This window comes from Sceloporus undulatus, chromosome 1, assembly GCF_019175285.1.
Source record: "Sceloporus undulatus isolate JIND9_A2432 ecotype Alabama chromosome 1, SceUnd_v1.1, whole genome shotgun sequence".
NCBI classification, from domain to species: Eukaryota; Metazoa; Chordata; class Lepidosauria; order Squamata; family Phrynosomatidae; genus Sceloporus; species Sceloporus undulatus.
The window spans coordinates 249505560-249519988 of NC_056522.1; the positions used below are offsets into that span (position 1 = coordinate 249505560).

The 14429-nt window shown below is 40.8% G+C and overlaps 1 protein-coding gene across 1 annotated transcript; it reads right to left on the reverse strand.

Annotated features, from left to right (window-relative positions):
* Positions 1-930: 930 nt before the first annotated feature.
* On the reverse strand, positions 931-8767 carry LOC121926072 (olfactomedin-4-like). The gene is made up of 4 exons (XM_042458685.1): positions 8669-8767; positions 5461-5670; positions 2430-2601; positions 931-1847 (listed from the first exon to the last, which is right to left on the reverse strand). The coding sequence occupies exons 1-4, from the start codon at positions 8765-8767 to the stop codon at positions 931-933; spliced, it is 1398 nt and encodes a 465-aa protein (XP_042314619.1).
* Positions 8768-14429: the final 5662 nt, after the last annotated feature.

The window sequence follows — 14429 nt, forward strand, 5'->3', positions numbered from 1 at the left end:
CAGTGGGACCCATGTGCTGGCATATCCACCCACAGCATGAAACAGCTGAGTCAGTGAAGGATAATTATGCTGCAGACTACTTGTGCAGTATCCACACAAGAGATTGTTAGAAATATGAGGCAGTAACTATGGCTATAGACAGGCTTTAAAAAGTTTAATCAGGCTAACTTCTCATATGCAGGGGCTGCCGTTCAAGCCTTGGAAAACGGAACAAACTGGTACAGAGATACACCTGTCTATCTATCCTTCTATATCTATCTCAGAGCTTGGAATGTTACAGTGTGTTATGTAGCTCTTAACAACTGCAAAACCTAAAAAAGCAACTAATTGCAATTAATATTAGAAGGCTTCTACCAGTGACGCAGTTGTGGGGTCCAGACCCCCCTTCCATTATTTTATGTTAAAAATAATATCAATCAAACATTACACGGAAGCTGCACTGGAATATAATGAATGGCGTGCGCGCCCGTGGCATGCACACATCGTCACACCCAAGCCCTCCCCTTCCCAAAATCCTGGCTACGTCCCTGCTTCTCCCCATTAACCTGTTTGAACATTGCTGGTGGCTTCTTCATTCTGTTTTTTTTTAAAAAAAAATCCATTTAATATAAGAAATAGCCTCTTTTTAAAAACAAAATTCCCTTGCTTATGCTTTTCAAAAGGAATGTAACTATTCTCTTTTCATCCCCTAAAACATTTCTCATAATATTGTTCCTTGTAACATGTTACATCCAGGCTCTGATAGATATACAAATATTTGTTCTCACAATGGATGGCATTTTGTACCATGTGCCTATACTCCCATGTACCATTCTAGTATGGTGGATGGCTGCCACAAATGTTCTTACATTTTTTGTTTTGTTTTATTTAAACATTTTGAAATGATTTGCCAATAACTAAGTGACACACAAGCTTGGTCTTAGCACTCTCTCATACCATTGCATACTTCTGCTGGCCTTGGCCAATTGCTATAACAGCATTTGGCTCATACTGGTTGGCCACACTGCGCCTTGTTTTTGAAGGCAGGCGTTCAAACATCATGTCATAAGTGACCAGGTAGCCATCATTATACATGTATATCTTGTGATCATTGGGATTGTAGCTCACACTTTGTGCTATGTCTGAGAGCTTTTCCATGGTGATGTCTAAAGTCCCTTCTTTGCCTGTATTGGTGTCAAATGTGTAAAATATTTTCTCTGAATGTGCACTCACTCGCCTGAGAGCATACATGACCCCACAGATCATGAAGGTATTGGTTGCATTAGGCCTGAACAGCGAGGTGTCCCATTTGTTAATTATATTCAGGTTATTGGGGTCAAGCTTAGCAATAGTTATTTTCCCCTTTCTGCTTTCTGTGGCATAAATGACCCATAGGCCCTTCTCATCCCCAGCAAAATCAAAGTCCTGCCAATTGACCCCTTGATAGGAGAACCAGTTGTTGAAAGCAGCACCTTCTAATGCCTTGCGTTTCAGGTCATGAGTGGTGATATCCAGCTTGCACAGGTTCCTGGTGTTGTGGCAGTTGTAATAGAGGCTGCCATTGTATAAGATTGTTCCACTTCCTTGTCCACAGTTGATATAGTTCCAGGTGAGACCGACATATTGGGAAAGGCTTTTCTCTATTTGATTTCTGTACAACAGCAGGTCTGTATATGCATTGTAGAGGCGGTAGGTCTCCATCAGACGTTCATCTGTGTTTAGTGGAGCAACCCAGTACATGTCTGGATGTTTGTTCCCAATGGCAAAGTCCTTTCCCCAAGCTCCATATTTGTAGCTGAAACCTCGCCAGTTGAGTTTCACTATGAAAGGCTTACTTACGTTCAACAACTTCTTGTTTTCACATTTACCTGTTATGGTAATACAAAGAAAGTGCATTTTTATTACTGCTGACAATTTCTCCTGGCAATATTTTTGGGTAGTTTTTGTTTTGTTTCCTGTGTCTTTGGTAGGGATTGAAATAATTACAAAATCCCTGCCAATTGTACCACATTTCTTTTAGGAAATTATTTAGGCCCACCAACTTTTGACTGAATCAACTTGAACACATCTGCCCTAGCCACATTTTCTCTGCATAATGCTTCCAGATCCCTCCACTGTAGCATCACTAATTCTGTTCGTTATGTATTCCCTTTAAAATGAACTGTCTGTAGAAACAGTGTAAATTAACCACCTTCTGTACTGAACGCCACCTGTATAGACTGGGAACTGATCCCATGAGAGAATCCAAAAAAAATGGGACAGTAGTAAGACCTAGACTGAGGAGTCCATAAAGATTTGCATATCCTCCCCAACATTTACACAGAAGACAAGAATAATTGTCTGTTAAGGGTGAGGATGAGAAAGAAGATTAAGTTTGTCAGATGTTTGAACATAAGTGGACTGAAACTTGCAGCCTCAGTTCATTAACAAAATTTTCCTTTGCTACTTACCATACTCAGGAGGCAAGAGGCCAGCCGAAGGGAGGCCAAAGTTGGGGTTCCCAGCAGCTTCTTCACATTCAGCCAGTTGTTTCCGAATTGTGGCCAATTCCCTACGTGTCACTAACACATTGTTCTTATCAAAGGTTTCTAGTTGCCACACCATGCTGGAAACATTGTTGACCTAAAACATAGGGGCACATTTTTGATAAAACAACCATGTCACCAACCAGCTTTTCATCACAGTAGTGTTATCTGTGGGAAAACAATAATTTAATCCCAAGTGAATGTATGAGAGAAGGCCAAGCATCTATCCTGACTGACATGAAATGGAAAGTTAACCAGCAGGGGCTGGTTAATGGTAATAGAGATAGTATTGGAGACTCCATCAAAAGTTCTGTGAGAGTTCATAAGTGTTTCCTTTGCTGGGGTGAAAAGCTTATTGCTGTCAATAGATAGATGATCCCAAAGGAGCCCTGGTGGCGCAGTGGTTAAATGCCAGTACTACAGCCACTCACTCACAAATCACAAACCATAAGGTTGTGGATTCAATACCAGCAAAAGGGCTCAAGCTCGACTCAGGCTTGCATCCTTTCAAGGTCACTAAAATGAGTACAGTACCCAGCTTGTTAGGGGCAATTAGCTTACACTTTGTAAACCGCTTAGAGAGTGCTTAAGTGCACTGATAAGCAGTATAGAAATGTATTTGCTATTGCTACTGCTTGCTATAGATCTTATGTTTTCAAGGTATGAGGTATGAGTGGGAATGAGTGGCCTCTGTCCCTACCCACAGTTCTTTTCAAACTAAAAAAAAATCAGAAATTCTGCTCCTGGAAGCCTCTTTTAAAAGAAGTTTTACTAACCAATTCTGCCCGCAAAGCAATCTTTTGAAACTGGAGCCGGATTTCTAGTCACATCCAGTGCTGTTTTTGGAAGCAGGGGAGGCTTGCATTGGGTTTAGAAAGCTGAAATATGCCCCAGCCCCTGTTGTTGCTCACAAATGGGCTAGGCCATATCAGGAAGAGGGCCTATGTACTAAATCACACTATTTGAGGATGATGGAGATGATCGCATCGCTTTTAAAGCGCCTTATCTCCAATGGGATAAAGGCGCATTTAATTTTAAAACCGGCACTGGTAGCTGGGCGAATGCAATCTGTATACAGTGGTACCCCGGGATACGAATGCGCCGCCTTACGAAATTTCCGGGTTACGAAAAAAATCAATTGAAAAAAACTGTTCCGGGTTACGAAGGTTATTTCGGGTTACGAAAGAAATTTTGGTGCTTTTCGGCGCTTTTTCGCACCAAATCGCGGCTTTTCCCCATTAGCGCCTATGGGTTTTCGGCTTGCGAAAGCTTTTCGGGTTACAAACGCGGCGGCGGAACGAATTAAATTCGTAACCCGGGGTACCCCTGTACTCTTATCCAGTGGTTTTTCAAAAATGAGATTTTGCCATTTTTGAAAAGCCACTGGATAAGTGCAGCTGGGTTCCAGGCTGCATATGGATTGCATTTGTCCGGCCACCGGCAAGTGAGATAACACCCAGTTTTAAAATTAAATGCACTTTTATCCCATTGAGGATAAGGCACTTTAAAAGCAATGTGATCATCTCCATAATCTCATATCTCTGTGTGAAAGAAGAAATGTAGAAAGCAGTATGGAGTGGAGTGGGCTTGAGGTTATGTATGCATTTGTGGGGCAGTCTCTCTGGGTATCTGAGGCCCTTTCATACTGCACAAGTATAGTGCTATAATTCCACTATAAGGATTATGGCTGTATTCTATACAATCTTGGGATTTTTAGTTTGATCAGAGACGCTAGAGGAGCCCTCTGGCTGAAAATTCTAAACGTGCCTCTCTAAACTGCATACTCTAGGATTTAGTAAGTTTTTGCCATGGCTGTTGTTTGGAATATAGAAGTCGATGAACTTTTTGGGGGTAGACCATGTATCTAAAGGTTGTTATTTATTTTCTCATTAGTTTGATGCATATCCTGCCCTTCCTCATAAGTGCTGATACTGCCTAACTACTTATTCCACATGTAAGACTCCTAGGAAACAAGGTGTCTTGGGTTTCAAGTGTAACACATTCAGCTTTCTATCTTGTGCATATCTTGGCTATTTAAGTCAGGAGTGAGGATCATGCAGCCCTTTAGACATTGTTGATCTGCAAGACCCGGCAGTCCTAGCAAGCATAGTTGATGGTAAGGAGTATTGGGATTTGTAGTCCAACACTGCCCAAAGGGCCTCATCCCCTTCCCAATTAAAAGTGCACCCACACTTTCCCCCTAGACAAGAACAATCCATTCTGGCCTTTCTGTGGGTATCTTGTACTATTTATCTTGGACTTTGTCTATACCAAAATGCAATATTGTAGCAGCCCATTAACACTGCATGCCCCCTTTCCTTGGAAGACTAGAAAAGTGAGTCTTCACTTTTTTTCTGCTAATCATGGTTCCTTGAACTATATTTGTTTATTTAACATCCTGCCTTTCTCCCATACAGACCCAAGGTACATGTATGCTGGATACAAACATTTGATTTGTTTGGAAACATTTTAACCACCTTGGAGTATAATCTAACTTCACTCAATTGATGGAATGAAGTACAAATGTTCAGTTTCCAGATTCTTCTGATAATCTGAGTCTACTTATATATGGATTTCTTTTTGAGTGTAAAGCTGGCTGGAATCCCAGAAAGCATCCATCCTCTTAGGGCAGAGGCAGGAATCCCGTGGCATTCTACATTTGTAGATCCCAGCAGCCCTAACTAGTGTTGAAGAGTTGAGGAATGCTGGGAGTTGCAGCCCAGGGTCTAATTTTATCCCCTCTTGCCTTGGAATACAGGAATTTGGTGCAAAATTTGGGAGCAGTCACTTTTTTGGACTATAACTTCCAGTGACCATGTTGGGAGTTGTAGTCCAATCTGCTCCCCTCATTTCCTAACTCTCACTGAGTGCATTATCTTGTTGATCATCCTGATTTTTTAAAAATCAAAGTACAGCTGATATTCACAATGCCATTCTCAACATTTGTTTCATCTACCTGGTTGAGTAAGTTTTCTATCCCATTGTCAGTTCCATTTAGAATATCAGTCAGATCGTCAACCATTTTCTTCAAGTTATCTATTTGATTTATAACATCTAGGTAATCAGCTTCATCCTTTACGCCATTCTTCTCCATTTCTTCTACGGTGCTAGTTATGTTTTTCAATGTGTCAGTAAGTGTTTTTATGTTAGTTGTGATATTTATAATCTAAAGAAATAAAAGTTAACAGTTGAAGTCAACGTACTGAGCTGTAAACCTTCCACATCCCAGTCACACAATGTTGTCATAGCCATCATTGTTCTCACAGTAGCCCTTTTGGATAGAATTCCCATCTATTTACTTTTGGGGTAGAGTTTAAAAAACAGGTATTGCTCTACCTTATCGCATGAGAAAAGAAAGCTGAAATGGAACGGGAGCATAGTGGCTTTCTCCATGCCTCTCCACATGTCATCATAGCACTTTCATTCTTTCCCGAGGGAGACAATCATAAAAGTGTGCCTTTCGTTGAACAGATTTTTCCAGCACTACAAAAGGCATGCTTTTATGACTGCCTCCCTTGGGAAGAGAATATAAATACTATGATAGGATGCAAAGAGGCCCTGAGAAAGCTGCTACTTTCCCACTCCATTTGGCTTTCTTTTCTCATGTGATAACACTTAAGCCTTTATGTGGAATCATCAGTCTACATTCAGTTTTTATGTAGAGTCCACATAACATTATGAAATGGTTGTCATCTGCCTTTTCTCAGAATACAAAACTTGAATCCTTTAATGCAACTTGTGTTTGTTCTTATCTTAGCGCTGCTGCTCATCTATCTCTCCAGAAAAGTATGGATTCTCACATGTGTAGTGATGACTTAGGAAAACAGACCTTCCTAAAGGACACAGGTTACTTGGTACACCCTCATTAAATTGATGCCATTTTATCACCTTAGATAACACTGACCCAAAAGCAAATAGTGAAAAGTGCTAGAAGTGCACAGAAGTGCCTTATTGTGCACACAATAAATAAATTATAAATGATTTGGTAATATTAAATGCTCAATTGTAAATCGAATAAACAATAATGACACAGTTTTTTGTGGGTTTTTCGGGCTATGTGGCCATGTTCTAGAAGAGTTTATTCTCTGAAGATGCCAGCCACAGATGTTGACGAAACATCAGAAATAAACTCTTCTAGAACATGGCCACATAGCATGAAAAAAGCCACAAAAATTATGGATACAGGCCATTAAAGCCTTCGAGTACAAAATATTGAGACACTGAATATACACTGAGAAAAACCCATGCAATAGATATTTTAACATAGAATGAATGTCTCCTATCAACAGAAAAACAGCTTCTTGAACAATAACATAGGATGGGAAAGATGACATTAGCAATGATAGGAACATGAACAAAAAGTTGGTTGAACAGGGTATCTAGACATGTTCCTATTTTGAAAATTATTCAGTTAAGCTGAAGCTTCTTGTTGAACTGGCAAGATACACATACACAAATCATGCCAAATGAAAACTGAAAGATACCATCATGAAAAATAACAATTTGTTAATAGTAAAAAAACCCACCTCATTTGCTACATTACAAATGTTAAATATGCTCTGGATATGGAAAGAATTAGGATCCCACTGCATTTTGGTCACTGTTTTTAAGAAATACTTTTTATAAAAAATCTTAAAACTTCTTATCTGAAATATTTCTGATCTAAAGACACAACACTTATTCTGTACAATTTTTTAAACAAATCAGGACAAGAAGTGGGTGATTGCAGTTTCATGAAACAGTATGGAAAATAAAAATTAATGAGAAAACATTTCTAAGTTTATTGTCCACATAAGGTATACTTTTCTTTCTTTGACTCTTTTAAGAGATTACCAACACCAGTATTTATCACCACTCGTCTGGTAGATTTTATAGTTGCTGTTCACTAATATTTTACCTCTCAGCTTCAGAGATAAAGCTTTTAATGAACATTGGAAAGGTTCTTGGTTCATCCAGAACAGCTTTGGATGACTTGTGACCTTCCAGATATTATTGGATCATGTCTTCAATCATCTCTCACCATTGACTAGGCAAGCTGAAAGTGTATCTACATAGGTTATGACTGTTTTACATCAATATACAGTAATTGTCATGGCATGATCCTATAAAATCCTGGAATTTGTATTTTAGTGAAGTACGTAAAATTCTCTGTAGTAGATCAGGGCAGTGGATTAAACTTTGCTAGCACATAATTCTGGGTAGCTCATCACACAACAAATCTCAAGACCTCACAGGATAGAGACACAATTGGTAAAAGTATACCAGACAGATGTAACTGGATAGAACTGTAATGCAAAAATACCTAGAGAAGCACAAGTTCTCTACCCTCTAATCTAGGTCATGGTTGGAGGAAATTGCTGTAAAATACAGTGCTATTATGCTCTGTGGAAACCATTTGCAGCTAGTTACAAAGAAAGTAGCAATGATACACCACTACTGAAAGCCAGTCGGTGTTATAGCAGACAGAAGTTAAAATTTAATCAGGAGAGACCTGAGTCCATGTCTCAACCAGAAAGCTTTATGAATCATCTGAGATATGATACTGTCTTTAAATAAGTTAGCTCTGAACCTACATGTAGGGTAGATTGGTGTTATCATTCTCATGCTGTAGGCTGGGAATGTAAGAGTTAAGACACAATGGTGAAGTGAGTGCTGTCTTTATCAGTCTTCTGTTTTGGCCTCACTTAAGACAGGCATAGTATAATTAATTATCAGTGTGGTGTATTTTCATACCTGCCAACATGTCACAAATGAAAACTGGAGCACATTCATTCAAGCCACATCAGAGTGTGGTCAGAATGCCAAATGTTATTTATGAAGAAGAATCCAAAAGCTAGGGGGGGGCTGCACTAGTTTGCTTTTGCCTGAACCTACCGGGAAGGGGAAGATTCCACCCCCCCCTTTTTCCCCCCCCCCCCCCCGAGTAAACTGAGTCCAAACTAGTTTTATACTTTGCTCTCTATTTGCAGCAGCTGAAGTAGACTGAGGGCAAAGGAAGAATGTGAGAGAAAGAGAAAGAAACTAGAACATTTCAAAAGCAGCTGAAAAAGTGAGATGACAGAGGGACTGTTGGAACTGTCCTTAGCAAGGTGGGACAGTTGGAGCGCAGCGGCATCACTGATGTTTGTGCCACCCAGGTGGTGGTGGGAAGCAAACTGCCTTGCCTTCCCCTCACCCTTGGCCACCCAGACAGTTGCTGGGATATGCTGCGGCCTCTGAAGCACCCATTCAGGGTCCCATTTGGCTGCTCTCTGAGCAGCCATGCTGGACCCTGAAGACACCAGCCCCTAGCAGCTGTTGCTACTGAGGGGGTGGTGGCCCTGCAGCCTCTGGAAGACCCATTTAGGGTCAGTTGCAACTGCTGTAGAAGCAAGGATGCGCTGTTTCTTGCTTGCCCACTACCCATGCCAGTCCAGATATACTGTCCCATCGGATGCCACCCCTCTGAGATGTCACCTAGTGCGGTCCTCACACTTCCTAGTGTTGCCAGGTTTGGAGGATGCACATTTTTTTGGTCTTAGACAAAGGACATCCAAATTTAAATCCCTGTTCAACTGTGTGACCTTGGGCCAGTTATCACATCTTAGCCTAATGTACCTCAGAAAGCTGTTGAAATGTATGTGCATGCATGTACATGTGTGTGTGTGAAAGAGAAAAAGTTACCCTGGACAAATGTGGGAGAAATTAAATATAATGTAATAAATCTCCATCCCATTCAATTTAGTACATTACATGTTCCAGCCTCGCATTAGTACAGTTTCTCCCATCTTCCTTATAACATTTCCCAACAATTTGCGGCAAGGGGGGGGGGGGAGAGATGAGGGATCACCAGATCATAAAATCTCCCACATGCAATGCAGATTCTCCAGTTGTAGCATAGCTGGCAGTGGGATTATGGAAACCATAATCCAGCCACCTACTTTCCAGGACAACAGTTTCCATAATCCCACTGCCAGCTATGCTAAAACTGGAGAGGGTACCAAACTGAGAAAGGCTGTCATGGAGTCCAGAGACGGGTTCATCATCTCAGTAAAAATTAGGCCATTACTTATATTATTTAATAAGTGATGGTGGAGAGAGGGGTCAGAATTGCCCTATGGTGGTACTACATTCAGTAGATTAAAAGGAATGCCATCAACGTTTAAATGGGTACTACACATTTACATGCATGTATACTCCAGTTTGCACGTTCTTCCCACATCAGATTTGAACTATAGAATCCTTTAGCCATCCAGATGTTGATGAACTACTGTTTCCATCACACTTCACCATCAGACAGGTTAGCAAGGGCTGATAGAAACTGGAGTTCATGAGCCAAGAGCCACAGGTTCCTCACCTCTAAAACAGGAGACATCTTCAAATAGAGGACTGTCCTCCACAAGTTAGACATGTAAGCACACTAGAAGAGATTTTTGTCCCTGCCCCTGATACATATATACCTATACAGTTTTTAGGCTGTGAGAAATACTTCAGCATGATTATTTGGCCCTTACCTTAATTATATCTCTATTAGTAGTATTGACTAGGTCGTTGTAGGAATCATTTAGGAAATCAATCATATGTGAAGGGAAGGCATCGTCAGGCAGCTCTAAACTGCAGAAACATGCATTACTTTCTCCGTCCCTTGCTGCTGCATCTATTTCATGAAAGATTATGTGATCTGCTGTGACCTAGGATGATGGAAACAAAAGTGCAAACAGATGTTAGTGCTGAGACACTTTACTTTAAGAGTCTTTACCTAGACTTTCAGGTCTGGCTACTTGGCTGAATACTCTCCTTTGTCTACATTTTCACCATTTTGCTCTGATATGAACCCTCCACTTTGCGTTTGGCCCAGGATTCTTCCACTAATGTTCCTAGTATGGGTTTGCATGAATTACATAATTATAGCACTATGGTACTACTTTAACGGTAGTTTGAGGCAGTACTTTACATTTGCTGATGAAGAGCTCTATTGCTTTACTTCAGAGAAATGGACAAGAGGTTTCTATTAGAGAATTTTAAATACCAAACTCCAAATTCCAGGATTCTGTCAGATTAGTGAAGACAACTAAAGTGGTATGAGTCTGATCAAACTGTGTGGTGCAAACACATGCTTAAGCCAGATCTGTATGCCATGAATGACAAGAGACTGATCTACCAGCATTGGCATCTTTTCCAGCTTTTGTCTCATTCCTTCTTGTTTGCTGCCTCTCAACCCTCTATTGACCCCAAGGCAATGTATTGTTTTTTCCCATCAAGTTCACTTTGACTTATGATAACTGTATGAAAGAGACCTCTAAGAGGTCCAGTCACCAGCTCTCCTGCTAAGATCTTGCAAACTCAAGGCTGTGGCTTTGATTGAATTGATCCACCTGTAATACAGTCTTCCTCTTTTCTGATAAATGTGCATCCTCCCAGATACTCCAGGATACGCTGGTAAAAACCACAACACCTTTTTCTGCAGTTTGTGGAGGGCTTTTTTTTTAGGGGGGGGTAACAAAAAGCCCAGTCTGCTCCAAATTGCATGTGGTGGATCATATTTTATTTGAATAGAATAAGGATTTTTTTTTAAATTGTGCAGGCAAACCCAATGCACACTGGGTAAATGGGAAACAGAGATTTCCATTAAACTTTATATCTAATAAAAATGATTAGCATATTTTTACACTATACTTTTTACTAAAATTGTGGATCTCTGATTGAAGAGGTAGCTTTGAAGAGAGAGATACTTGGTAGGAACAAAAGCTAGTAGGAATTAATCTTTGGAGTAGGTCTAACTCCCTATCCATTCCTGTGAAAAGAACCATATATGCAGCCCCAGTAGCCAAACATGGATGACAATCACATCTGCAATACTAGACAGAGCTGACAGCTTGTCTCTTTACACATATTGCCCTATCTGGGTCAGGGAGATCAATTTTCTGTGAAGCATCTCGAGTCACATAGAAGGGAAAACCAGGGGCATAAGTGCAACTTGCTTTCCACTTCTTATGGCTTCTCACTTATTATGTTAAAAATAATTGAACAGTATTTGGGGAACTCCTGAACTGCAGACTGTTTCCCCAACTGGTCCACAAATTCTTCTGCTAGTTTCACTAACTGAGAAAGCTGTTGCATTTAAATGAGCCGGGCCTTGCTGGATGGAAAGCTATTGTGTGGGAATGGACTATATAGGAAAAATTGTTGTGTCTGTGCTGGCCAAATGGCCATAATAAAGTTATTATATTAATTGTTGTGTCGTCTAACACTTGTATAGCTAGCAGAGACTGACATTTCTTAGCATCAATAATAGCAATGGGCAAGTTTCACTAGTAGCTGGTAAGATGGCTGCTAAAGAACCAAAGACTCTGACTTTAAAAGATGATGATGACATACAAATACTCACCAAGGAGGTCACAGTGAGGCACAGAAGCAGCCAAAACATGGTGTTTGTTTCTGAGAGTTTGCTAAGTGAAGTCTAGGGAGTTTTTTGAACCTTATTTATAATCAAACAGGCAACTGGGGGAAGGAGCAGCATGATCAAGTGTGGACTTTTCCTAGGGATATGATGAAACGGGACATTATGAACTTTCTAAAATTAGTTTTCTTTGCACAGTTTATGCACCCATCTGAAGAGGCATTTAGGTCTGATCAGATGAAATCTATGATGTGCAAGTAGGTCATAAGGAGTCTTCCTGTGCTTTGGGACGCCTCTGCTTAGACCACATTTTAAGTTAATTTTTGATCAAGAGAGCATGTGGGATTTCTATTTAGTGAGTTTTATCCCGTTTCTGCTTTGGTTGCAAAACCCTGAAATGGAAATCATAGATATGCCAGGAAAGGAAACAAAATGGGGGAGGGGAAGCAAAATATATCACAATATTGATGTTCTTTGTGCATCACATGGCTAAACCTATTGTCCAATGTGGTCTTAATACCAGAGATGGGTAGAAGTAGAATGGGCTAGTGTAGGGTAAGCTCAATCCCCAATTTCTCTGTGGACTTCATGGTGTCAGGGGTGCGGCCATGTTTCCTGACTTCATGAAATTCTTCTCCAAAGTGCTGGATGATGCTTTCCACCTGGCACTTTGGTGTCAAAACTGCTTTCACTCCATATGGGCGATATCATTCAGAGACATGGGGTGGGATGTTATCAATACGCTGATGACACCCAAATATATTTCTCTATGTCTCGGACTGATGCAGTGACTAAGGATGGCATCTCCCCTATGAATGCCTGTCTTGGGGTCGTAATGGACTGGATGCGGGAAAACCGACTCAAGCTGAATCCAGGTAAGACGGAGGTAGTCATAGGAAACCTGAGCCTGGGTATGGAGTTATGTCAGCCAGTTCTGGATGGGGTCACACTTCCCCTGAAAGACTCTATCCACAGCTTGGAGATGCTCCTCGACACATCTCTTCACCTGTCAGCTAAGATGAGTGTGATAATCAGGAGCACTTGTTATCAGCTTTGGTTGATATGTCAGCTGCGCCCTTTCCTGGAACCAGGAGACCTTGAAACAGTAGTACATGCGCTGGTCACCTCTCAATTGGACTTCTGTAATGCAATCTACATGAGGCTACCCTCGTGCCAAGTTCGGAAACTTCAACTTGTACAAAATATGGCAGCCAGGTTAATTACAGGTACTTTTCGTAATGATCACATAACAATGGTTTGGAAATCCCTCCACTGGCTGCCAATTAGTTTCCGGGCAAAATACAAGGTGCTTTGGGTCCAGAATTCCTAAGGGAACGCCTTCTTCCATACTGTCCATCCTGCACTCTAAGGTCCTCAGGGAAGAATCTACTTCAGCCAAAAAAAAATCTAAGTTAACTTCAGTCACCCAGAGGGGCTTCTCCACCACTGCTCCGAAGCTATGGAATGACCTGCCGAAGGAGATCCACGACATTTCTACTCTTACAGCCTTTAAGAAGGCTCTTAAGAGAGATCTCGTCTGGCAGGCCTTCCCTACCCAGTTCCTCTCCCCATTTACTGTGACTTACGTCACTCTGTCCACCATTTCTTCTCTTAAATTTAATGAGAATAATTAAATTAAAATTAATTAAAATAAAATTCTTGCTTCAAGAAGAAGAACCCTCTTTCCATACCTACTGTCATCATTAGACCTGGGAGGAAGTGAAAAAGACAGGCCCAGTTCCATCAGGTCTAGCTGTGAATTCTATGACTTACATCACTGTCTTTTATCTTATTTTATTGTATTCTGTGTATTTTTATTGCTGTAACCTGCCTGGATTCCTTGTGATTGGGTGGGCTATAAATAAATAAATAAATAAATTATTATTGTTGTTGTTGTTGTTGTTGTTGTTGTCTTCCTCCGCAGAACCTGGGAGGGGGCACAGGGAGGTGATTTGTTGTCATCTGGACCTCCTAGGAACTTTGTAAGATCAGCACCAGTTAGAGGCAACAAGATTGTCCTCCTTCCTTTTTCCCTAATAGGAAACCCACTGTCAGCAGACAATACGAGTTTCTGCTGTCTGGGAGCAGAGAAAACACATCCTTTTCAAGAATAGGAAAATCCTTGCTCTTATCTAAGCAGAGATAGTAAGAAACTTCTTCTTTGAATTGCAAATGGACATTAAATTTCCTTGACTTTGAAAATCTACCAGTGATCACATGGCCAAAGGGGGAGATGCCAGACTGCAGATAGCCCTCCCTTCCATCTGAACTAAGACAAGAAACAGAAAATGTAGGCCTGTGACTAACATCTTCAATTTCTTTCTCCTGTTTGCCTGATGAAGAAGCCAGTGTGACTTTGAAAGCTTGCAACATGTAATTGTGCATGTTGGTTAAGCCAATAAAAGTATCATTGTTTGGATGTTATTAGATTTGCTATATGGCCAACATGGCTACCCCTAGATGTTTTTCAGAGGCAGTAGGGTTCTCCCCCAGGATACAGATTCAGCTCAGGGCATATTTTCAAGGAATTAAAGGGGATGCTATAG